Genomic DNA, 26346 nt, shown 5'->3' on the forward strand with positions numbered 1-26346 from the left:
TGTTCCTCTTTGATAACAGCAAAAAGCAGAAATGTTACTGTACATCTTTTATTGTGTTCAACTGTTGATCACAAGGTGCACACAAAGGATGAATCGCTCGGACAGTGGCACATCCATTCACACTTTGGCTTTCTTTCTTGCTTCCAGTCAGTGAAAGAGGTCATGGATGATTTGTGTACACACAAGCAACACTGAAGTGCCTGGAATTAATCTTTCACCTGTACAGATATGCAGACAATTAAAGAGGTGGAGGTTACACCCAACGTATGAACAAAAGCAAACCGAGCTACACCCAAAAAAGTACACACACGGCTGAGCTAGGCTACCTGTGGCTCTACATACAACAGCAAGAGTCACAGTTACTCAGGATGGCTTTAAGAGTGGGAGGATGTTGTTGGCAAGGGATGCTGCTGAAGATTGGAGAGAAATGCATGACATGTGGCGCAATGTTGTTTCACTGTGTGCTTTCCAGTCTCAGGAGTCCATTTAAAGAGTGTTTTCTTGCATGGTTTTTGGCAGACTTCCAGTGCAGTACACCTTCAAAAGTAGCACGGCCATTGGCTTGTGCTCCCAGGTCACTTCTACACAGGGACAGCAGATAAATAAGACATGAGCCTTCACAAAAGTCAAAGCACAAAACAACTTAGTATCACAGCAAAGCGTAAAATAGACACGCCGGTCCACTACAGCAAAACGTGAGATAGCCAAGCTTTGGGCTGTCTAGGCGTGACAGTTACACGTTTTGAAATTGTGAAAATTACAGATAAATGTCATTGGATGTGGGATCATGTGACCAAGGTCACACAACAGAAGTTTTGAGACAGAGTACCAAGGACATTTTTTGGCGGCCTGGTGGTATTAGTCACAGACTGCCATGCAGCATGTTAGCAAGTTAGAATCCAGGAGGTCACAAAGTTTTATCTTGAATAGTTATGTGTTTCCAAAGCCCAACCATGTGCTTATTTAGTCACCTCAACCATTTGTTCTTGCTAAAAGTACAATTTTCCTGTAAATCACATGGCTCTAAACATTTCATTTCATTTTCATCCACTACGGGAAAACGTGTAACTTTAACGCCTAGATAGCACAAAGCGTTCCTATCTCACATTTTGCTGTAGTGGACGAGCGTGTCTATTTCATGCTTCACCTTGATACCGTGTTGACAAATACGTGTTAAAGGCTTACTTTAGATACCTCAGTTTCTGTGCTGCCTGCCTCTGAGTCGGGATCCTGTAGGACAGAAGTCAAAGCCACAGAACAGGAGCCATTTAGACCTCTATGGTGTCGTGCAAAACGAGCATGCTATGATAGAACACATTAAAAATAAAGAGCATCTGCTGAACTGTCCACACTTTGTCGTGCACTCACGTTGGACTTGTCAGTGCCTGGGACTCGTACCGCATTTGCATCAAGGGTGTAATAGATGCTGGTGTCTAAACCGAGCGACTCACTGTCCTGCTGTAAATACAAAACGTTCTGCCTGTTTCACTTGAACAGGGAAGCTGTCTGGGTGGGACAGACGCAGATTTCATCTTCTATCAAATAACTGGCTGATGTTATGGAAATAAACACAGCATTAATCTGAAAGTTACTGAAGGTTACTGCTGGGATTTCTAGCTGCGATGAATGTCGCATTCAACTGAAATACATCCAAAAGATGCAGAGAAACAACACCTCTAAATAGTTTGTCGATGTCTTGGCTGTTATCTGCTGCCATCTTGTGTTCAAATTGAACAAACTGAATTTACATGAGATTATTTTTTGGGGTTATAGACAGAGTAGATCTTACCTGTGTTTGTGTCTCTGTGTACTTGAATTTCATGTTCTTGTAAAATTCCCTTTTTGGTAGCAAATAGAGCAGTACCAAGTCACACACTACAGTTGCCTGAAAAGAAGCGTTACATTCATTTGTATTTGAAAAAAAATCATAAATAATGAGTAATTAATTATTGTGAGTATAATTCAGGCTACAACATACCACTCCAAAAATTCCCACTCCAGAGCCTATTGCTGTCAAAGTCGGGATGATATCAAATTTCCGTGCCTGTAAAGGACAGAGTTTAGTGATACAAAACAAACTTTGATTATATCTCAAGTGAGAAATGCATATACGTTGTAAAATAAAATAGTAACATGATTTACCAGTGACTGCACGATGATATCAATCCTGATGCCAAACACTTTGAGAAGGGTTCTTTTCTGCACTTTCTCATCCATATAATGCTTTGCAAACCTGCAAACAAACACCAGAGTTATCACAATATATTACATGAAATGTATTTGTCTATTCATTCACTCCTACGTACTAAACTACTGAGACACCAGTTTTAACTGTCATAATGCAAACAGTAAATACATGAAAGGTTTCACTCCCTCTGCTAATATCACCATATTAGAGACCAAAATTGTTCTGATTCATTGTTACTAATGAAAAACTACGACAAGCTACCCATGCAATTACACTACAATCAACACCCATGAAGCCAATTAGCACTATCTAAATTAATAGCTGTGCCAGAGAACAGACTGGAACATATTCAAAAACAAATCACAGAGCTCTTTTACTGAAAGCAAGTAAACATCATAAACTTCAGCCAGTCTGCTCTCTGCAGACTCAACAGACCAAAAGGAGAGCAATATCAGGAGGAAACAGCCACCCATCCATTATCTATACCCGCTTTATCCTGAGCAGGGTCACAGGGGGGGCTGGCGCCTATCCCAGCTCACTTTGGGTGAAGGCAGGGTTACACCCTGGACAGGTCGCCAGTCCGTCACAGGGCCAACACAAAGAGACAAATGGAAACAAAGGGCAATTTGTAGAATCACCAATTAACCTGAGGTGCATGTTTTTGGATGGTGGGAGGAAGTACCCGGAGAGAACCCACGCAGGCACAGGGAGAACATGCAAGCTCTGCACAGAAAGGCCCAGGCCCGGATTTGAAACCGGAACTGTTTTGCTGTGAGGTGACAATGCTAACCACTGCTCCACTGTGCCGCCCCAGCTCAGTCCAGTTCATGGAAAATAAAGTGAGCAGTAATATTGATTCTGCATTTGGTGACAATATGTCAGCATGAATTTAGAAATTTCAATGACCAGTGTTTGGTTGGTTTTTAACAAGAAAAATAATAGACAATGGATTCTATTTAAATCGGGGCGCAGCGTAAAAGGAAGGTCTAAATTCTGTGTGCAGGGAGCGTATGTAGGTGTGGCCAACTTTTTGGGGAATTTGGTAAACACAAAAGCAAGTGCATCTGGCACAGTGGTGACGTAGAAGGAAAAGATCATTTACTAGAAGTTGTGTCACAGCCGACTTCAATCACCGCCGATCAAATCAGATCTTAATCGTTAACAACCGACGTACTGACCCTGTCAGAGGATGTAGCAGCTTTGACATATTCAGCTGTGCGCGTTGAGGGTTTTGTGGGTGTCAAGGTCAGCATACCAGGTGATTTATTTGAAATGTTGAAAATGGAAAAAACTTTATATTTCATCATTAATGAAATGTCAAAGTGAAAAAAGAACACTTTATATACACTGAAATCAGGTGTTGGACTGATGCTGAGGAGTGAGCAGAAGTAAATTAGGGACACACTAAGCTCCTGATGCAATTCATTTATTAATAACACTGCTGAAGAACAATGTGCTCCAATCACACTGATCTTGTTAGTAAACGAATTGCATCGGAAGTTTTGAGTGTGCTTTGAATTTACTTGCCAATAATTATTTAAATGGGCTTAATCTTTTGTGCATAAATGACCAATGTTACATGGTTGACTACATTAACAAACCAGATGAATAGGTGAAAGGGCTTTTGAATTCCTTACTCCTTTATGTGTAATTTTCAATTAATTTGTAGTTAACCTTTTGTATATCATGGCTGAGATTCTCTACTGTGTCATGATGCACACTAACTGCCTAATTCACATCCAATCCAAGAACTAGAGTCATCTTAATTTTTTATATGATTAAGTGAATCAGAAGGTTGCATAAAAATAAAAAAAAATCTTGTTTTAATTATTGACGTAAGTGGGATTAAATATGTAGGACATCCACCACCTGTCTGTGGGATTTTGGATGGGCCTGTTTATGAGTGTTCTTGCTCACTAAAGCCGCAAAAATAGTCCTGCATCAGCTATGCTGCACTTAGACCTGGTTTGAGCTGGCGGAAACACAACCGTGAATTCACCTAAAAAATTACACCAAAATTGCACCGCATGAGGGCATCTTTACCGACACAGCCCTGGTTGTATCGTTCTGCCTATCTGGCCGCAGCCGGGTTCATGTTGAGCCACAAAGATAGCAACTCGATGCACATGCAGAAAAAAGACTCTTGTACTGTACCAAAAATGCAAATACTCCAAGACCAGCTTTAAGCTTGTACAAAAGTAGAGCCCAATAACATTTTGGGAAATATATTTTTCTGGGAAAAAATTTAAAAGTCAGAGAAGTTGCAGCTTAGCTTTACATAAAAATAAGTCTTGAGTGTGAAACAGCTTGCTTAGCTCAGTCCAAAGATAACATAATCCACTTTAACACAACTAAAGTCACTAGTTTCCATGCTATAATGTTTCATTGATTAAAAACAAAGTGTTAAAAGCAAGTTTGTGGTTCTATGGGGTGTTAACAGAGCCAGGCTACAGTAGCTCTTTCCCCATCTTTATGTTAAGCTAAGATAACCTGCTGTAACGTCCAGCTTCTTCTAGCTAACTCAATAATTAGCAACATTTTTCAAAATGTCAAACTCCTGCTGTAAGCACCATAGCGAGGACCAAGAATATGGAGGTGGGCATGTGTTACTACAGTGTTACACCTGAGTTCATGTTATTTCAGTGCACACCTGAAGTTGTAGCCCACTGACGCTCTGGCCTTGTCTGTCTCCGTGGGGTTTCCATAGAGGCCGTGAAAGTTGTACTTGGGTTTACAGTGTTTTACATCTGAGTCGAAGTTACATGTCCAGTCAACCACAATACCAATGGCCCCTCCCTGTCAGGACACAAGCACACAATACTCAAGTCCCCAGCACAAAAAGAGAAACAGAACATCAAAAGACAACACATGTGCAGCTGTGGTTAAACAAAACGTAAATCCGCTCATTCAGAAGCGAATCATGTCCACTCCTGTTGGCCTGAAGCAGGGATTATGCAGCAAACTCACCACTCGGGCTATTGTTTCAAAGTTGAAGCCAGACTCCTTCACGATGTCTCCCAGTCTGAATATGGGACACAGTGGAGCGTTCTTTGGATCATGAAGACATTTGCTGATGTAATGAGCGTCTACACCTTCCACCAGGTTACTCCTGAGAACACAGTTAGACATTATAAAATATAGTCCAGGAAAACATGGTAACCTCAAATTACATGTATTTGTTTAATCAGTGCTCTATATTGTGTCTGCACAACTGATTTTGATTTACTGACTTTTCTACTTAAAATAGTGATCTGAAATTGACTTATTTGCACAGTTAAAGGCCATTTTAACTTTACCTTTTGAACCACTGAGGGGTACTCCAATGATTTAAGTGTCACGCGTTATTAAAAAGGTGGGGCACATTAGAGACTGATTTTACAAATAAGGCCGAAAGGGTTACAGCAGGAACCAAGATATCCTGACTTATAATATGGTTCAAACTCTAAAAATCCTGGGTCCTACAATTCCTACAATGGATCTCGGTAAAATCCTTCATAAGGTTGTCCCTGCCTGGTAAATGCCCTCATTTTTAAAACTAAATGTCCCCACAGATAACCTAAAAACATATTTTTCAATCCTGATTAACTCTAGAGGACCCATGATGACATCATCAGAGTGAACTGACCTTCCTGAATAAAATAAGTTGAGTGCCCCTTTAAAAATTGTGTTTTAATACATTTTTAGTGGTGCATGTGAACATATTTTATGTTGTATATTTGTATTGATTTATCTAGATTTATTGACATTAGTAGCCTCTGCTAGGCTAAATTTAGTTTGACACGTGTGAGGTCCATCACCTTGTGACTTGAAATAAGGGGAAAGTTATAGAGTTTTTGATGAACAGTGTGTAGTTCTCTGCAGACATCAACAGAGGAGGACTGGAACGGAGGAGAGAAGAGAATCAAATGTTGCAAATGTGTCCTTTACAGACACACAGTCATTACATATTCAATCATCACAACTCAGCATCTGCTAGCAGTGTGAATAATTCAGGGTGTCCACATACTCTGGTATTTCGTGATCATCCTCAACTGGACACCAAGCCAACACCTCACAGGTCTTTGTGTCATTATCACAGACTCCAGTCATTTGTCCTTGACATGGAAACACACAAGAGTTCATCATTGGAGACAAAACTTTAAACTGGGGCAAGTATTTGGCAAAAGTACAACATCGAGAAGCAGTGAGAAAAAAAGACAGAGAAAGGATGTAGGCTTTAACATAAAAGCAATTTAAGCATTTTCTGCCTCCTCTTCGCATCTTATCTTGAATTAACATCAACATCAGGAAGCAAGATATAAAAGTGGAGCAAAGCAAACGCTGAAAACACTGTTTCCTTTATCTCACCCTCATCCTAATGTATCATTTCTCTGCATGTGATTAGCTGTGCTGCTATCAGTCTCTCTCATCGTGCGCTGGATGAGTTTACAGACAGTCCTCCAGCAGGCGTTTGGTCACTCAGCTTCGGTTTCTGACCTTCCTCTGGAGCCCAGCAGTCTGTTTAACCACAGGGGCGCCTCCACATGTTTACTTGTCTGCAAGCGTAGGGACAGCATGCCGCCTCTAAAGGCACACTGGCACCTCAAGGTGAATTTGACCGGTCTGAAACAGACAGATCTAAAGCTTTAGCTAACATCGGTCTTATTGAAGTCGATGTGGGACACAGAGGACTTCAAAGGCTCCGGATGTAACCGTGGGACAGGTGGAGGACAATACATTTATGTAACTGCTCTTTGAACTCGCCAGCGATAGTCTATATGGTTGGATCTATTAAAAAAGCTCACGTGTGATGGCTATTTGTTTTTGATGCCTCTGTGTGGTTATATGGTGTATGTCCACTGACATGCATGACAGTTATTGAGACGTCTGTGCCAGCTTATATATACATGCTTGTGTCAGTTTGCTTAAGGCAGGGTTACTTCAGTGATCAACAAGCCATGATACACCAAATATTTGGTTGCTAAGACTTAGGTTGCTATTTAATGGGTTTTTTTGTATATCGGTGTTGGACAAGAGTAATCTAGAGCGACATCTACTGTAAATGTTTACCTTTGCAGTGGTGAGTGTCTCAGCCTCCTTTAACTAGTTCTCAAGAGCCACGGCCCATTTTGTAAATACACTGCTTCATAATCCTACTTCCCTCACGGTCAAGTACAAGCACTGGCTTGAGTAGGTTTAATATAGGCTGTCATCTGGCGAAACAAAACAAGGAAATAAGAAGTCAAGGACTGTTCTGAGTTTGGCCACAGACGGAAACTCAGTGAGGACTGCTGAGGTCACACACTGTCGGGCCGTCAGGATTTACCATGTCCCGTACGTTTGAAACTCCCTCCTTCACAGTCGGCGTTTGAGCTGCAGTTGTGCTGGCCTTTGAGCTGTTATGAACAAGAGACTGGGGTCAGAGTGTGTACACAACTGTGGAATGTGGCTGTACAGAAACTAGTAGATATTAAACAGGAAAACAACATGACAATATGACAGTAAAGTTTTGCATTCATCGGTACATGCGGCAGCCGACACAAACTGCTGTTTACACAAACTGCTGTTTACGTCATCTTGAGACCATTACGTGTAAAAATACTTCTTTTTTTCTGCACTACAACGGCTACACAATTACCCAATTATGGAAACAGTCTTGGAATGAGACGCAATTTCCGTTTTGTTTTACTATTTATGGCAGTGTGTAAGTGAAAGGGAGAAAGAGAAAACAGAGAGAGAGAGAGAATGTTTCACATACCTCTGGACACGTTCCCATCTTCTGGCCTTCAGTTATAATGTAGTTAGTCATCACTACAAAAGATGAGTCTCCCTGAAGTTTTGGATTAGAAGAAGGAATGTGTTACAATTTCTTTATTCTCATGAATTTGTGCCATAACATCACATAACAAATGTTATGTAACATGCTCAACTTAACTGTAGGCAGCCTGTCAAACATTAGTCAGTCGTAGCCCGCTGGTGAGCCGGCTGATGTCACAACCACCTTCAAATGGAAACTTTTACATCCCAAAAAGTCATGTTGTTTCATCCTTGGCCAGTTTTCATCTTAAAGGCATAGTCTGACATTTTTCTGAAAGTGCTTTTGGCTTTCTTTGACAGTTGGGGAGGAAAATGTATGCAGTGTTTGTATGATTGAGCTGGAGCCACGGATACTGTTAGCTTAGCTTAGAATGAAGACTGGAAACTTGAAGAAACAGCTATCATGGGTCAGCTCAAAAGTAGCCATATAAAATAAACCTGCCCATTTTGTATCTTCACCATTCGTCCAAATTTGACTGCGGGACCGTGTGTGTGGTCTGTTGATTGGCCTCGAACAGCTTCATTGTTGACATTGGCTTTAAGCTCGCTAACAACAGACACAGTGACCATGTCTGTGGTGTGACTGTCCTCCCATAAAAAAAATGTGGCTGTTTGTCAAGCAGGTTATTACGACCTGTGGTCCATTACATAACAGTAGCAAAGGAGCAAGAAAGGTGCCGTAGTTACAGCCACAGAGACCATGTAGGGACGAGGTCAAGGTAAATCTGTGGGTTGACAAAACACTGGATTTTAACATGGGAGACTGCTCTTCATTTCCTTTTTCCAAAAAGTTAAGGTTACTTCGTGACCCTTTGATAATGTTTGTTAATGCTGTTTTAATCCAAATCCTGATCTTTTCTTAAAACCGACCAAGTTGTTTTTGCCTAAACCGAACCTGTGCCATGATGTTGGTCGGCTGCATCGTACCCAGAGGATCGGGACAAACATCCAAACAATGAATTTCATCATTTCAAAATAATTGTTTCCTTTTGTTTCCATGGGAGTTTTCTTGATGGTGCGGTATTGTATACGAGGATGATACACTGGAAACGATGCTGGATCCCGTACTACAATATTCATTGTGATATTAAGTGTGGCCAGTTTGACGTTTAAAGTGATGACTACTGAAACAATGACCACCTGAAGAATAACCACAAAAAGAGGTTCAGAATAAAGCTGGAAGTTAATACCTTTTTGATCAAAGTATGTGATGAAGAAAAGTGACCTTTTCATGTCATCGGTTGGGTTTATCAGAGTAAACCGTGTGCTAACCCTACTCTGAAGTAAAAGAACAGCCCACACCCACACATCAAAGCAAACAAGACAACCATCATTGTGTCTTCTTTATTTCTTTCCCACAGATAAGAGGACTCATTTTAGGTAAACACAGAAATGTGTTTGAGCACCGTCCCATTTGGAAGTCTGTTTGCTCGGCTCTTGCACGCAGGGATTTGGGAATGTACGCAGACACCTTCATGTTGACAAACCCAGATTATCACCGGTGTCGTCACTGGATTGGCTCCGGCGTTAAATTAAGCCAACACGGATGTTTTCAAACGTATGATGTTTTAAACATTGTCGTGATCTGAGTGGTGACTAGTTTTCCTCAGGGAGCCGAGAGTTTTTGAAGTTTTTGAAGTTTTGTCAGGCAAGTCAGTTACTGTTACTGTTACTGTCAGTTAGCCTGATGTTCAGTCACCCTGACAGTTTGATTCATGGACTCTGGATGTTGACTTCATGATTTATGACTCCGACCCAGATTTACTATAATCCTAACAGTGATCACTGACTTGTGTCCAGGGCAAAACAGATTCTTGACCAACTAGGAGTCATTTGACGAGCTCATATTAAATGCTCCTGCATGTGTGAAAGGCTTTCAGCCAAGCAGTCACCGACCTGAGGAGGGAAGACGTAGTCGGCCACATCCCAGACTCTCTCGCTTCCGCTCACGTTGGTGTAGCCCACGCCTTTCATTTTGGAGAAGACGGAGCTGACTGCCGTGTCTGTGGACTGGTAACCCTTCTCGTAGATGAACACCCACCTGTCCGACACAAAGAGAGCATCCTGTCAGTCCTGTCAGCACCTCAGACTCCCCCTCCACCCCGTCCCGACCGTCCACCTCCACGGGCAAGGGCATGCATATGGCTGATGTTGACATGACATTCTCCACAGCCAGTAGCATATCTAAGGGAAATGTGTGCGAGTGATTGTGGCTGTACAATGTCATGGTGCTCCTGCTTATCCTGCCACCACCGCTAGGACAGATCTGACATGTTGAACCTCAAGAGTACAGACATTTACTGGCTTCAGAGCGTGTGAGAAGGAATCATGACGGTGTCACAGCAGCTCAAGTAGAAAGCAAATCAAACACTTTATCACAATTGTGATCAGTGGAATTACAATGCTGATCGTTGGCTGTGAACCAGCTGATGGCACTGATTGTATTTCTGAAGAATCTGAGTGTCATTCAAATGTCAGCTCGCATGTCTGTCAGCAAGGATTTTGATCACGAGAATCAGTTGTAACTATGTTCATTTACTGAAGTATCTAAGTCATGTATATTGTAATTCCATTTGATTCTAGTTTACTGTTTCTCCACTGCAACTGTTTGACAGCTATATCGTTACTAGGTTTCAGTATAGGATTATACATTAAAAAAAAAGACAAACATTTCTTTTTTTTCTGTCAATTAACATTGTCTGAAAATCTACTAAACCATCTTGCTGTTGTAATTATGTTTAATTTAAACTGAAATATGATTTCCTTTTTTTGGAGTCTGATTTAGATTTAGATTGATATTACCTGCCTTTATCAAATAATGTGTTAATTGTAAAACAACAACAACAAAAAAGTAAATCATAAAACCCAATGCATTGCTAAAGATGAAGTTGGTGGCTCCCAGCCTCTTTGGCTTGTTCCCAGCTGGGGCCCCTTGTCATGTTTCAGATGTCTATGACTTGTTATCAATCCCAGACACATTTCTTCTCCAAACTTCTCACATGGACTCATTTAAATAACTAATTGTGGTTTGAAGAGGAAAAAAGCAAATATTAGCGAACTGAAACACCAACAAAATCAAATAAAAAGTTAAAACGATGTATGTAAGTGTGTTTTCTGATTCTGTCCCAGCACATACCTCAGTTTAAACATGTGACCCATTGGAACGGCTCGACCCTTAGGTTGGGAACCACTGAATTAAACTAACTAACATTAAGTACTTAAACTAGTTTCCCCCTAATCAGCTACAACTACTTAATGATACACATTGATGTATCAGTATTATCATTCAATAATGTCATGCCAATTTCATGTACTTTTACTTTTGATACTGTAAATATACATCAATCAGCCACAACATTAAAACCACTGGCAGGTGAAACGTGAGCAAAAAAATCCTCCTGATTCATTTAAATGGGGAGGGTCAAAATATTAGGAACAGCTCTCAGTATAACTCTACTGTTTAAGAGCAGCACATATTACAGCTGCCAAAATGAGCATTTAAAAAAATCAACTCATCTTTCAGTCAGACCGATTAACAACTGAATATTATAATACTCATGAAGGGAGGATTTATTGCTGGGCTGTTATATTATACTTGATGCTTCACCTGTCAGTGTTTTCATGTTATGGCTGTGATATGTTAGTTGTGTACTTTGTAAAGCATCTGAGTACTTCTTCCACCCCTTGTGATAATATAAAGAGTTACAGAAGAGATCAACCGCAGAACGGGTTGCAGGCGTTTTAACTTTATAGACCAAATGTTAAATAATCCAGATTTGTCCTGCAGTTACAGTATGTCAAATTGACAAAGTCAGGCCTAAATCATTCGGCAAAAATGAGTTTCAGAATCGGGGTGTAGCACCTTGTGTGTGTGTGTGTGTGTGTGTGTGTGTGTGTGTGTGTGTGTGTGTGTGTGTGTGTGTGTGTGTGTGTAAGTATTATGGGCAACAGCTGGTGTGCACTGAGAAGATACTGTATGTACACACATGCTCTCTTTCCTCTTGAACATGCACAGCTATTTTATAAGGTGTGAAAAGAAATTACCCCTTGGCAGGACACCTACAGGACAGTGTGTGTTGCAGCACGCGTTCATTTGTCTGTGGACAATGAAAGCACCTCACAGCAACAGATGAACAGAGACATCTCTCAAACTGCAGAGTAAAATAATATGCACAATGCCGCAATTTCTATCAGCGAGGCAAATCAAATTATGTAAGTTGGAGCTAGCATTGAAGGGGAAGTGGAGAAAAAAAATAGAGCACATTAATGGAATAAAGAAACTGATGAGCGTGGAAATAATGGAAGGATCTTCCAAAACAGCAGTCTAAGTGAGATCTGTATCTGCTGCGACAAAAGGGGAACAGGGAAGCAGGGAGGAGGCTCCTTGATGTGTGGAGGGCTTTTCTTCCCACCATGTACTGTGGCCCTGAGATTAGTCTTCATTTTGTGGCAAAGACAATAAGACTGAAAAAAAAGAAAAAAAACTTAGATGAAAAAGCTAGAAAAACAATAGATTGTCATTTCCATCAACTTAAAAGTGACCCAAAAAAAGGAGGTAATTAAAAAAAATAGTAATTACGGGTCACTAAAGCTGCTGTTCTCTGTTCTCATTAAATTCATGTGCTTTTGGACTTTAAAAAGAGATTTGCCTGCAACTGATTGATAAACTTTCAATGAAAACCATTCATGTTGATGTATTTCTGAGAGATGTATTCAAAGCACTGAGCTGTGGATGCCCATATGTGCCTAATTTTTTTAAACATAAGAATAAATTACGTAAATCTAACTTTAAACCAGTGCCCCCCAAAAACAACTCATTTCTAACAAAAATGACATGTGAATGAATGCACGTCGTGAATGAATGCACAAAAATGAATGTGGCCTGATGGCTGCAAAAGGCAGGTGACAGATTAGGAAAGAGGGAGAGGAGAGAGATCTGTCAGGCACAAATCTTTTTCATATATTTTTTTAACAATGCACAGTGCAAACTAAAACCACACTTCATCTTTTTAAGATTTCAAATTTAAAGAAGTGATCATCATAAACTTTTTCTGATAGTTGAGATTATTGACATTAAAACTTCCCTCAATGGGTCATCTCAAATTGGTTGAAAAGTATCTCGCTTTTTCCTTTAAAAAAAAAAAAAAAAAAAAAATTCACCATTAGCAATTGAAGCTGTTCTGTAATCTGTTATTTCTCTGTTCCATGTTTGGTCACCATCAACAACACCAGCAGAAAATAACGCGTCTGTGCGCCGTTTGGCGGTGAATTGGGCAGCGGTTGATCGTGATCTGTACCAACATGTGCCTCAGCGTGTTCATCACATGCAGCTCCTCAGGTTCTGCTGCTCAGAGGTGCGGGAGGGGCATCACACTCATACTAATGCCTAAACAAACAGCCCATGAGTAATTTCAAAAGTTACAGAAACAAAAACCAGGACGCTCTGAAGGGAAGTGGTTAAAAAACAAAACAAGCTCTCTGACTTCAGAAATTCTCGGTGCTTGATCCATCATGTCAACGCAATCGTGTAAAGGTTGCGACAGGTTCGGTTGGCTTTACGCAAGTTAACAAGAATGCTGCTTTTTTTTTTGTCTCAACAACGCAGGTTCCGCTATCTCATGCTCTTGCCCCTGATGCCATCAGTCCGTCAGTCATTGCGCTGCCAACAGTTCGTTTACAGTGCCCTTTCATTTTCTGTGTCAACACTCCCATGACCTAGGTATTACAATACATAATACAGTGTCGGTGGCACTGCAGAAGTTAAAGACATCTTCCTTTAATTTTTGTATTTGATTGTTTGAAGCAGCCACTAAGAAGCTGCATGGTCTGTGTGAAAGGAAATTCCAAGCGAGCTGAGACATGCACGACAATTTAACGCTCTGCAAGTCTACCTGTAGCCCTTACACTGAACAACAGCTACAAAAAGCATACGGGTGAGGGGTCTTACCCAATGATGTAAACCAGGACCCCCAGCTGGATGAGCCGGCACACCACTCCCACCCTTCTGTTCCTCACCAGCACCTGGCGCGGGGTCTCGTACTCGAAGAAGAAGTCGGAGAGGGCGTTGGTGATTTGGCTCTTCATCTTCTCTCCCCGGCTGACCCACAGAGAGAAGGGTCTCTCGCTTCTCTTAACCCCACGCGCATATATATAAAAAAAAAACCCACCAAAGAATCCACTACTTCTTCCCCTTTGGTTCGCCTCACTGGGGGCCACGGGGTTCTGTGCCACCTCTCATAAGTAACGTCTGATGCGACTCATGAAAAGTCTTGAAGTGGAGGACTTCCTCCCTCCCACCCTGCTCTTTCAATTTCTCTCTCTCTCTCTCTCTCTCTCTCTCTCTCTCTCTCTCTCTCTCTCTCTCTCTCTCTCTCTCTCTCTCTCTCTCTCCACAGGGTCACTCCCTCTTCACTGACCCCATTGATGCATCATCATCATTCACTAAATTGGAAAAAAAACAACATCTGTTGCATTTCAGTCTCAACTTCAAGTGCAAAGCCCTCAACTTGTGCCACACAATCCCTGGACCTCCTGCTCCTCTCTTTGTGATCATTCCTTATCATTCCCACTGACACTCTCTTCCTGCATGCTGGGCACAGATAGGAAGCACATAAGCTCAGCACAAACACCCAGTGCATATTCAACAGTTCAGCTTGTTTGCCTCCTCTCATGTCACTATTTGCCAGGCGGTAAGCCTTCTTATGTTTTATCATTTTTGTGTGGGGGGGGGGCAGAACAACAGTCTCTCAACCCGCTCAACAACTCTCCCCTCTTATACCATGAGGTGCTTTGCATTTCTAATCTTCCCTCATGGAGGAAGTGAAGTGGCGAACATGCAATTATACCAAACCCGAATTGCTTTGTTACAGTATGAATAAGTTGAAATATTAAGAATATTACATAAAATGTTTCCCCATCAGAAAGAAAAAAAAATGTTTCTCCGATTTATGAGCAGTGCTTTCTAATCTTCAGATATTAGTAAATAGGACATCTTATCCTGAAAACATGTTAAAAATCTAAATCTAAATCTGGTTAAAGCCTATTCCAAAAGACATGAATATGAGTTGGAAATTGCCACAAAATGGCCATGCCTAGAATCTGGTGGGATTGCAAGGATTTGGCAGGATTTTACGAGGATTGCAAAAAGGGTTGTATGAAAATCAAAATAATAACCTAAATGCTCTGGTAAAAAAAACAAAGTAAAGGGCGCCAATTGGAACAAAGTGCTATTTTTTAAAGGGACACAGATAAATGACTGAGAAACAAGAGAGGCTGCATGTAGAATTATTCTATGTTCACTATATAGTGCTCTGTATTTACTGCCCGACAATTTGTTTAAATGTCCAAATTCTGATGTTGTAAATTGGTCCATTGCGCTCCAGAAAACACTGCAAAAAATTTGTTTGAAAAAGTAATGTACATTAGTCTGGTATCATCAGACCCAAATTCCTTTTTTGAATATATAGATCTGGCCACGCTACATTGGGGATTCTTTCCAGTCATTGAATCCTAGTTGACAGAGACCTCAAATTGACTATTGTAGCTATTGTAACTGCCATATTTTAAGAAATTCCCTTGAACCATTACTAAGACACTGCATTCAAAAAACTGGGATTGACCAATAGGACAGACGTAATGTCATATTGACCTTGAACTTTAACCTTTGACCACCAAATTCTAATCAGTTCATCTTTGGAACCAAATTAATATCTGTGGCAAGTTTGAAGAGATGTCCTTTTGGTGTTCTTGAGATATTACATTCACGAGAAAAGGAACGGACCGACCAACAAGCCAAAAACATAATGCCTCCAGCTTCAGCGATTGTCGGCGCAGAGGCGTGCAAATTTGATCCTGATGATGGTACCAAATGAAAAACTGAGAGATCACCAATGTCAGTAGGATTAGAACTGAATGTCTTTACAAACTTTAGCTGAAATCCATCAAATACTGTAGTTGATGAGATGTTTCAGTTTGGACCAAAGTGGTGGACCGGCTGACAGACCAATATTTCCAGCCATTTATGACAGAGAAGACTGACAAGCTTTTTGTCTTTGAACCTTGAACACAAACATACGACTCAAAGCTTTACAGCTCTCAGTTTCAATTTGAGTGTCAGGTTGAAACCTTAGTTGATATTGACAGTGTATATTGACATTGGGTGGATTGGCAGTAATTACGTAAAATGGAGATTAGTTCACTCCAAGGTTGAAGCAAGGAAGCATTTTACGGTCAGGTCGTCCATGATGGTTCCTGACTCAGTCTTCTAATCTATGAAGAAGTGTGTGTTGCTGCAGCATCTGTTCAACTATAAGGAAGAAAGTAAAATAAAATAGTTACAAAGTGCAGGTCAGCCTCAGGTACAATATAATCAGTGGTGGCTGGATGCAAAAACAAACAAATCGTTAAAAAGAATTGCTTACATAATCTCCTGTATTGCAGTATTCATCTACCTTGAACTGGTTTCGTAAATTCGACAAATGCAATCCTTTCAACAGAAAGTAAGTCTTCAAAAGCCACACGGTAGATTTTTGAGGACACTTTTTTTGCCCCAACGCTGTTGCTTAAAATTACAACCTTTTGACACACTGACCTCTGTGGTGTAATCCTAAATATTTCGGTTCTTGAGCACTACAGAACATCTGAACTGTTTTGTATCATGTTCTCACATTCCTTTTTAATTAATAGTAATTAGACATGTTAGACATCCTCCATAGCCCACATGCCAATAAAGGGATGTTGCAATGCTCTCATCTACTTCCTGCCTACAGACATGTCACGGCTCAGCATCGGCTGCATAACAGGTGAGCTGGTGAAGGTGGTGGGCAGTTCCTAGTGGGTGCAATTCAACAACAAACGGGGCTGGTGAGACAACCCTGACAGTTATTTCTGAGGAGTCTCTGAGTGTTTGGACCAGGCTGCTTTGAATGTCCTTCCAGTGTTTTCTCCTTCGCTGTGGCATGTTGGAGAGGCCGCATCTGGACTTGGTGCTGCCGACAAACTGGGCCAGCTAGTGAGGAAGGTCCGTACTGGGAATAGAGCCGGACAGTGTGGAGGCAGTGTCAGAGAGGAGGATGAGAGCGAAGCGTAAAAGCACGAAGCTATCGTGGACACTCCATCATCCTCTCTATGCCGAGTTGAGGCAGCTCACGGGCACGTCAGCTGTTGACTCATCCGGCCATGTGCCTCGAAGCGCTTGGGGGGCTCTTTCATACCTTTAACCATTAGAACGCCACGGCACCATACACTTCACCACTCACAGCCATACACCACCCACAGTTTAACTGTCACCTGTCACCACTAAGATATCACACATACAGTATATAGTATACAGATACGGTATGAATCCAGACCAAGCTGTTTGGCTTTTATATGCAGTATACTCTCGAGCATTTTATCATGAATAATATGTGCACATCGATCTATTTAAAGTATCCATTATTCCTTATTTAACATATTTTTTTCTTATTTCTGATTTATGTATTTAAATATCTTTCTTTGACATTAACTACGTTCACTTGTGCTGCTGTGTCAAATTGAATTTCCCGTACTGGAAATCAATAAAGGTTCTGCCTGTTTTATTTCACCAGTTCCCTGGTACTACTCACCTAAATGGAATTCAATTGTTTTTACGACACACTTGTGGTTTTCCTGCCGTGACATGAAAAATATCTGTTGTGTAACTTGTATACTTGACGCTTTTTGTAGATGTTAAGCATCACCAATGGTTCTACCATCACACGATGAATGCTCAATTGACTGCTTTTAATTTTTACACTGACAAAGTACAAAAAAGCTCTGCTGTAACTGCCCATGAAATAAATGACAGTGCTTTAATGTAATCTGCGTGGTTTCCTGTTGCACAACACTGAAATATAATACACCTTCTGACTTTGTCTTTAGTTTTGGTTTGATTCTGTGGCATGGGAAGACCAAAAACAAACATGTCATTTTAACGCATGTTTAAAAAAAAAATAATAATAATAATAAAATATATATATATATATGACAGTGAATGCAGACATGAAAAGGAAATAAATATCATGATGGGTGTATCCAGCTTTATTTTTGTGCTTTATTTGTTTATATTTAGGGATTTTTACATTTTCCACAAAAAAAATTGGATACGATAATAGGTTGGTAATCACGTCACCAATAAAGCAAGTGAGCCGAACATTATCCAGAATGACAAACAAATAGATTTGACTTCTTTCAATCACGTACTGAACATCCCTGCTTTAGCAGAGCTTTGTACCTGCCAGTCTCGGAACGGGTCAAATTTCACATCAATCCTATGACGTCAAACATCTGCGCCGAATTTGACCACGTGGGAACGTTTTTGCAGCGGCAGCAAAACATCCGCAGTGACGCTCTCCCCGTCCGTCAGTGAGCATGACAAAACTTTGTTTGCTTTCTTTCTGACATTAAAGAATCGCAAGAAACAGCCGCAGAGGTTTTTTGCTATCGCAGGCACTTTCTCCAGACCATGCCCCACGACCCCGACCCTCCTCCGGCGAAAAGATTCAAGCCGGGGTCCGTTTTTTTCCGCCTCGAGAAGAAGAAACCTGGAATGCTGCTGCCTCGGAAGGGAAATGCAACCACTCCGCTAGAAGTCCAGAGGAAACAGCTCCCCATCTACCAGGCGAAACCTCAGCTGCTGAACCAGCTGAGGCAGCTTCACAGCGCTATTCTGATCGGTAAAGTGCTCCCAGCTGATGTTAGCCGCTCACTCAGAGGGGAAGTCCACTCTGAGCCCACACGTGTCTGTAACACGTCACAGCACAGCTTTAGTTTAGGATCCTCGTTCTCAGAAATATTTGTCAACCCGTATAAATGAGTTTATTTCACGCGTAGGTGACCATCTTGTTCACAAAAACGTCATGCTTGCTCCCCAGATGGACCCTTCGTCTCTAACGTGACCCCCCTTCTGTGTCATTCATCAGGGGAGACCGGCTCAGGGAAGACAACTCAGATCCCTCAGTACCTGTACGAGGCCGGCATCGGGCGACAGGGGATGATCGCCATCACTCAGCCCCGCCGAGTCGCTGCCATCTCGCTGGCAGGAAGGGTGGCGGAGGAGAAGAGGACTCAACTTGGCAAGCTGGTATTAACAACAGCCTCGTTCCCCATTCAGCCCGGACCATGTACCAGCCGGCTGGCTTTATCAGCCGATATTGGCTGGTCACAGATATACGAGTGTCAGTGTAAAAGTTGGCTGATATGAAAACTTTTTATACACAACGTGTTGCTGAAAAATGCATGGCCTGAAGTAGAAATGGTTCTATTGGGTTTTTTCTAATGTTTTTTTTTTTTTTTTTTTTTTAATGATTATCAAATTTGCAGTGAAGTTTACTGTTTCTGTCCAGTGATGTCAGTGTGGACAACAAACTGTTAAATATCCTGCCCCTAATGACAAGTGTCATTGGGGACCTTTGCAAAATACAGGTGTTTAAATATGTCGTATATTGAGTGTAGGGAAACAACATCGGCCAATACAGTACATCGATAGCAGAATATTTGTGCTCCCTAATATCAATATTCACCCCCAAAATTCCGAATCAATCGTCCCTACGTGTCTGTAGGGTGTTCCTTAAAACAAAGAGATAATCAATCACAATTGTGTGTATGTTGTTCATCTTCCCAGTTCATTTACCAGCAACACGTCACACCGGCCCGCGGCGGGTGTTTGAGCTGAAGCCTTAACGCTATGTTCCTGTCACGTCTTTGTAGGTCGGCTACACGGTGCGCTTTGAGGACGTCACCTCCTCTGAGACGAAGCTGAAGTTCATGACGGACGGCATGCTCCTGCGCGAGGCCATCGGGGACCCTTTACTGCTGCGCTACACGGTGGTGGTCCTGGACGAGGCTCACGAGCGCACCGTGCACACCGACGTGCTGTTCGGCGTGATGAAGACCGCGCAGCGCCGGCGCAGAGAGCTCAACAAGATTCCCCTGAAAGTACGAGGACGGCAGTCAGATCCGTTACGTTCACGGTAAACACGGTGCCGATCCTGATCCCCCCCCCCCCTCTCTCCTCTGTTGTCTCACCTGCACAGATCGTAGTGATGTCGGCCACCATGGATGTGGATTTGTTCTCCGAGTACTTCAACAAGTCCCCTGTATTGTACCTGGAGGGGAGGCAGCATCCCATTCAGATCTACTACACCAAGCAGCCGCAGTCAGACTACCTGCAGGCTGCACTGGTCACCGTCTTCCAGATCCATCAGGTAGTCTGCAGGAGAAAAACTTCTTGTTTCTCGTATCAGCCTTTTATTCAATTCAATTTTATTTATACAGCGCCAAATCACAATACAGGTTATTTCATGGCACTTAACACATTAAAGTCCTTACAGCAAGACTTTTACAACATTATACAGAGAAACACAACAATACAACAATTCCCACATCAGCTCGGAGGGAAAAACTCCTCTTTAAGGGAGAAAAACCTCCGACAGACGGAAGGAAAAACTCCCTCTTAACAGGAAGGAACCTCCGATAGGACCAGGGTCAGGGGTGAGCGGCCATCTGTCTCAACCGGAGGAATAACCATCTTAAATCAAACCCAAACAACCACTTGACCCCCCCCCTCCTCCCTCCTCCTCCAGCCCTGCGAGGCTCACAGAGTTGTGAGTAAACCGTGTGCGTGCACCGCGCTGATCCTCTCTGACAGTCCGTGTCGTTGCTTGCGTGCAGGAGGCACCTCCGTCCCACGATATCTTAGTCTTCATGACGGGCCAGGAGGAGATCGAGGCTCTGGCGAGGACGTGCCGGGACATCGCCAAGCATCTGCCTGACGGCTGTGGCCCCATGGTCGTCATCCCTTTGTATGCATCGCTGCCCCCAGCGCAGCAGCTCAGGGTCTTCCAGCCGGCTCCGAAGGTAATTGGAAGAGCAAACGCGTAAGAGACGAGAGAACAATGTCTGAACTGTGAGACCCCGCCGCTCTCGACACGGCTTTCTGTTTTAAACATGTGGTATTGTTGTACACCTCCGACCACGTGTACGTCTCCTGTCTCACTTCCTCCAGGGCTGCAGGAAGGTCATCCTCTCCACCAACATCGCTGAGACGTCAGTCACAATCTCTGGGATCAAATACGTCATCGACACGGGGATGGTGAAGGCCAAACGCTTCAATCCTGGTACACACACACACACACACACACACACACTCACTCACACACTCACACACTCATACTCGTGTAGCTAAGTGCTTGTACTTGATTATTTCCATTTGCTGCTATATTTCACTTGAACTTCTCAGAGGGCAATTTTGTGTATTTTAATTTATCTCACAGCTTAAGAGACGGTTTTACTTCCTTTCTGTTTAAGATTTTTACATAAAATAAAACATGATACACTTATATAATAGAGCATCAACCTTTTTGACTTGTGGCCCCTTTGAAAAAGTTGTCATAACATTTTCAGATTTCTGAGAGTTGTTAGCAGTTCCACTAAAGAGAATTTCCCCCTCTAAACTTCTCATAGGGTTTCACTTAAATAACCTTTTGGGACCCAAAAAGGCCAAATTATTTTATGATTTACTATAAGATTTGAGAAAAATACCCCAAAAATGTAAGCAGCAGATTTGATTTTAACTTTTTAGATTTATGTTGGGACCTTTTTGGAGGGTGCAACCCCGAGGTTAGGAACTTTTGCATGACTAAATGTAAACTTGTCAGAACTCCACGAGCTGCAGGAATAAAATGCGACTGTGTGGGTTGAGAAAATCAATACAGTAAAGTAAGGTGATATTTTGCGTGGAACTATTGTATCAATACACGGATGTCAGGTATTGATTGATAAAGAAATAAATGAATAAACAAAGTTGTTTTTTTATAAATCTTACATTAGGACACCTTATTTCACTGTTTTTAAACTAAATCTTGGTCACATGCTGTCTGAGTTGCGTTCACTGCTGTAACTGGAGGCACAGCTAACGTCTACTGATACCACGCGAGGCGTTTAGGGGACATATGTCAATTCTAGCTACTCCAAACTGTCATGTGCTTTTCTTTTTTATTAAAAAACTAGGATCAAACATTTTGGAACGATACCCAACGCTGTAGATGTTGAGGTGTACTGACCTTTTCCATGTGACTGATCTGTTTTTTTGTTTCATTTAAATCCATTGAAATTATGAAAACGACCACAAAACGTCAGTCATGTTTTGTGTCATTTGTCGTCGTAGATCAGGTTTAACGATAGGCACCGTTTTAACGAGGATCAAACGTGATGTTGAAGTCAACAATTCCCACGCGACGTACTCGTGACGCTGTTTTTGTGTTGTTCCCGTGTGCTGCGGCTCTCAGACAGCGGTCTGGAGGTGCTGGCGGTGCAGCGGGTTTCCAAAGCGCAGGCGTGGCAGCGAGCGGGCCGGGCCGGCAGGGAGGACTCCGGCTCCTGCTATCGTCTCTACACCGAGCAGGAGTTTGACAACCTCATCCCCATGACTGTGCCTGAGATCCAGAGGTAAAGACGTCGCCGTGTTTCCTCGCACAGAACACGGATAATGAGCTCAGTGCCGCGTGTGCTGCTCTGCAGAAGTGATTTATTTAGGTCAGTGTGATTGAATGGCCTTGTTCTTCTCCTGTGTGTGTGTGTGTGTGTGTGTGTGTGTGTGTGTGTGTGTGTGTGTGTGTGTGTGTGTGTGTGTGTGTGTGTGTGTGTGTGTGTGTGTGTGTGTGTGTGTGTCCCTCCCTGTCCCACAGGTGTAACCTCTCCGGTGTGATGCTGCAGCTCATGGCTCTGGGGATTCCAGATGTGATGAATTTTGATTTCATGTCCAAGCCTTCTCCAGGTAACGATGCCGTTGATCATGAATCACTGCGCGCCTCGGCTCACGCGGAGTTAGTCGCAGTAACGTGTCGTGTCGTGTCGTGTTTATCCCAGAGGCCGTCCGCTCTGCCGTGGAGCACCTGGAGCTGCTGGGGGCTGTGGAGAGGAAGGAGGGGCAGGTTCTCCTCACCGCTCTGGGGAAGAAGATGGCCAGCTTCCCTCTGGAGCCCAGATATGCCAAGGTAAGAAGTGCTGCTTCTGCTCTGATCTGTTTGTAGATCCAGCCAAAGGTAAAGCGGCCGCCGGTATCCCACAGCAGCGCATGGCTCGCATGCAAAATAACACGGGTCATTTTGCCCCACAGACCATCCTGTTGTCTCCGGACTACTCGTGCTCAGACGAGGTTTTGAGCATCGTGTCGCTGCTGTCGGTGGACACCGTACTGTACAACCCTCCGGCCCGGCGGGAGGAGGTGCTCGCCGCGCGCAAGAAGTTCAACTCCAGCGAAGGAGACCACATGTCGTTGCTCAACATTTACAGAGCGTTCAAGAAAGTCAGTGGTAATAAGGTAGGTTTGGCTGCATCAGGAGGAAATGATTGGGATGTGACCAAGCAGATGATGCTGAAATGTTGCTGCTGCTGCTGCTCCACTTTATAATCTGCTCCGTGTCTGCTGTTACAGGAGTGGTGTCGGGACAACTTCGTCAACAGCAGGAACATGGGTCTGGTGAAAGAGGTCCAGGCGCAACTCAGAGAAATCTGCCTTAAGGTAAACATCTGCTTGATTCTTTCGACTAAACAATAAACTGAGCAAGGCTTATTTATGAGAACATTTTAAGGTATTTTTAAAGGGCCAATCACTTCACTTCTTCATGCCGGCAAGAAGCAAAACGACCTGACTAACTGCTACACGTGATGATAACTGAGAGGAGTCCCGTTAAGTCTAATTTGTAACCATTCAGTTAATTGCCGTTCCTTAGTCGTGTCTGCAGGCATGAAGAACCAAGACAAAGACACGATTATGATATCATGATGTGATACGAAAAATATTCTAATGACGTGGTTTTCTATTTGTTTTTGTTGTTACGTGTAAATTTGCCTGATTAAACAGCCACCTGGAGATGTGTCACGCTATCATGTGTTTTCATCCTGGCAGTTGTTTCGGTCCCACTGTTGTATCTCAGCAGCTCATCGGACCTCACTGATCACTGACCGCCTGTTGTTTTCAGCTGAATCTGAAGCTGGAGTCATGTGGAGCGGAAACGGGGAACGTTCGCCGCTGCCTCGCCCACGGGATGTTTGTCAACGCTGCGGAGCTCCAACCCGACGGCAGCTACTTGGCCCTGGACACCCACCAGCCCGTGGCCATCCACCCGTCCTCCGTCCTTTTCCAGGCCAAGCCAGCGTACGTGGTCTTCAACGAGCTGCTGCACACCTCCCGCTGCTACATGAGGGACCTCTGTCTGGTGGACGCCGACTGGCTGCTGGACGCAGCGCCCGAGTACTTTGGCCGCAAGCTCCACCTCCCCAAGAGCTAACCAATGGAGAAACAGGACACCTGCCTCAGATCACCGTGTGTTTTTTTGGATGGAGATATTTTCTGCGTGGTAAACTCGTCTGGATTCAACTACCTCCCAGTTGACAAGCAGCTGGCATGTGTCACTGCAGCAGGAATCTGCACTGAGGCCTCACAACTTCCTCCAGACTCTACGTCAGATTTTATAAGCGGTATTTCGTTGCCTGATAGAATTTCATCTCACCATTCAGCCACGTTGAACACCTTGAAAGGAGATTCTTTTCGAGGTGCTGTGCTTCAGTTCTCTCAGCGTTTGCATGCATTTTAGCAGCACAGATAATTTCATAGGAGCACAGTCAGCACAGGACTCTTCATATGTTCACTTCACAATGGATTGTACTTAACAAGATTCAGAAAGCTATTGCTGATTGGTTAGTGACTGTTCTTTTAAGGACACTTTTGAATAAGAGTGAGGACTTTGCCTCTAAAGTATTAGCTTTTCAAAAGCTACCAAACACGGTCTTGTCTTAAGCTTTCCCACCATGTAGTTCTGGGTTTATACAACGTGGCGTTCACGGGTTTTCTATATGCAAAGACAGAAGATTTGTCTGAATCTACAAACAAAAAAAAAAAACCCATAAAAAAACACCCAAATTTAAGTTCAAACGTAAGGTTTTCACATGTTACAGTGACATGACTTCACCTGGATAGACCACATGCAGCACTTGCCTTGTTATCTTGTGCATGCTCTTTTTCTCATCTACAACTGTCACCACTTCTTCACCTAATAACATGCACGTGAGGAGAAGCAGCATGCCTTATTCTCCAGGTTCTCCTCTTTGCTGTTGTGTGCCGCCCAGATCCGCCCCCACACACATTAACCACATGTATGCTGACAGCAAATGTATGCAATGCACGGAGATCATCGTCAACGATCGGATCCCTCAGGTCCTCCATACGTTGTAGAATGTAATTCACACCATGTTGAGGAATAGTTTGGATGCTCCTCCTTTTTTTTTTACACTGGACTCAGGATTGTACAATAAACACTGAATAAATTGCGTTAACAATTTCTAACTTTGTAATCAAACGCCAAATGCATCCGAGGTGGCTGGAGAGACTCGTCAGACGATGCTGTACTTTCAGTGGTTGAACCTCTCTGACATCGTGCTGCCCCTGTGGTTCATCAGTAAAAGTGCATCAGTTAAGTTTTGCATGTACTTTACATGCCTGCATGGAGTTCATAAGATTAAATGCATGCCTTTAATGATTTGACGATACATGATATGATTTGTTAGTCTTACATAACCACGCTTCCTATAATTTATGATTAAAAAAAAAAAATCCATCAACCTATCCAACACAAGTAAAAATGAGTACAGATTCAAAATAATAATCCTTTTTAAAGACTTATGGCCTTTGTTACTTGGTATTATTTACAACTGGTAGATTTCACTTGTATAAAAATAACTATGTGCTTATGTCTGCTGGCCAACCCATCCAATATTTGTGAATAAATATTGTTCACAACATGTAAAACAACTCCATCTTGTGGTAGCTGGGCTTCACGTCTAAATGATGCAACTGATTCGCCTCATTGCAGTAAAACAAATTGTATTTAGACTGATGCAACCCTGTGCTACAGAATGAGCACGTATACTGTTGATTTTATGGTAAGGATTTGGTGTTGCAGCAGATATTGAGGGAACTAATCTGATTATATTAGACACTAACAGGCGGTCCTTGTTGTGATGATACTGATTTTATTTTAATTTTCATCTCCCCATGTCTCTTACTGCATTTAATGTCTGTCACATGCAGGGAGTCATGGACTTAAACTGATGTTTCAGGGGAAGAAATACTAATATAAGCCTTTCAGTCATTGCTGAGGGCAGATTTAAGGTAAAAAAGCGTCGTGTTTTTTGGAGCCACATGGAGCGCTCATTGATTTGGGTTGTCGGTTAACATGACCCATACTTTTTTTTTTTTTTAATTTTTAATTAATTTATTTAATTGGGTTATATTTGATCCATTATTGATATTGTATAAATCGTATTTGTGACTTTATATATAT

The 26346-nt window shown here is 42.5% G+C and overlaps 2 protein-coding genes across 5 annotated transcripts; one reads left to right on the forward strand and one right to left on the reverse strand.

Annotated features, from left to right (window-relative positions):
- Positions 1-32: 32 nt before the first annotated feature.
- p2rx1 (purinergic receptor P2X, ligand-gated ion channel, 1) lies at positions 33-14356 on the reverse strand. 4 transcript variants are annotated; one of them, XM_069700744.1, is made up of 13 exons: positions 13932-14355; positions 9881-10025; positions 7926-7997; positions 7506-7563; positions 6195-6282; positions 5986-6066; positions 5156-5297; positions 4839-4984; positions 2143-2233; positions 1979-2044; positions 1790-1885; positions 1186-1230; positions 33-581 (listed from the first exon to the last, which is right to left on the reverse strand). In XM_069700744.1, the coding sequence occupies exons 1-13, from the start codon at positions 14066-14068 to the stop codon at positions 576-578; spliced, it is 1173 nt and encodes a 390-aa protein (XP_069556845.1). In that variant the 5' UTR covers positions 14069-14355; the 3' UTR covers positions 33-575. The 4 variants fall into 4 exon arrangements, with proteins under 4 accessions (XP_069556845.1, XP_069556844.1, XP_069556843.1 ...); XM_069700743.1 differs by having other exon boundaries at positions 1195-1230; positions 7494-7563; positions 13932-14354; XM_069700742.1 differs by having other exon boundaries at positions 7494-7563; positions 13932-14354.
- A 3981-nt stretch (positions 14357-18337) lies between these two features.
- dhx33 (DEAH (Asp-Glu-Ala-His) box polypeptide 33) lies at positions 18338-26239 on the forward strand. Its single transcript, XM_069700739.1, has 12 exons — positions 18338-18678; positions 18925-19085; positions 19712-19939; positions 20038-20208; positions 20675-20860; positions 21009-21120; positions 22291-22450; positions 22690-22778; positions 22871-22998; positions 23121-23324; positions 23439-23525; positions 23986-26239. The coding sequence occupies exons 1-12, from the start codon at positions 18468-18470 to the stop codon at positions 24292-24294; spliced, it is 2046 nt and encodes a 681-aa protein (XP_069556840.1). The 5' UTR covers positions 18338-18467; the 3' UTR covers positions 24295-26239.
- The last annotated feature ends 107 nt before the right edge of the window (positions 26240-26346 follow it).

The sequence above is a fragment of the Brachyistius frenatus genome, unplaced genomic scaffold, assembly GCF_029030835.1.
Source record: "Brachyistius frenatus isolate BFR_SWC_R1_liver_20210118 unplaced genomic scaffold, ASM2903083v1 Contig_34, whole genome shotgun sequence".
In the NCBI taxonomy this organism is placed as follows: Eukaryota; Metazoa; Chordata; class Actinopteri; family Embiotocidae; genus Brachyistius; species Brachyistius frenatus.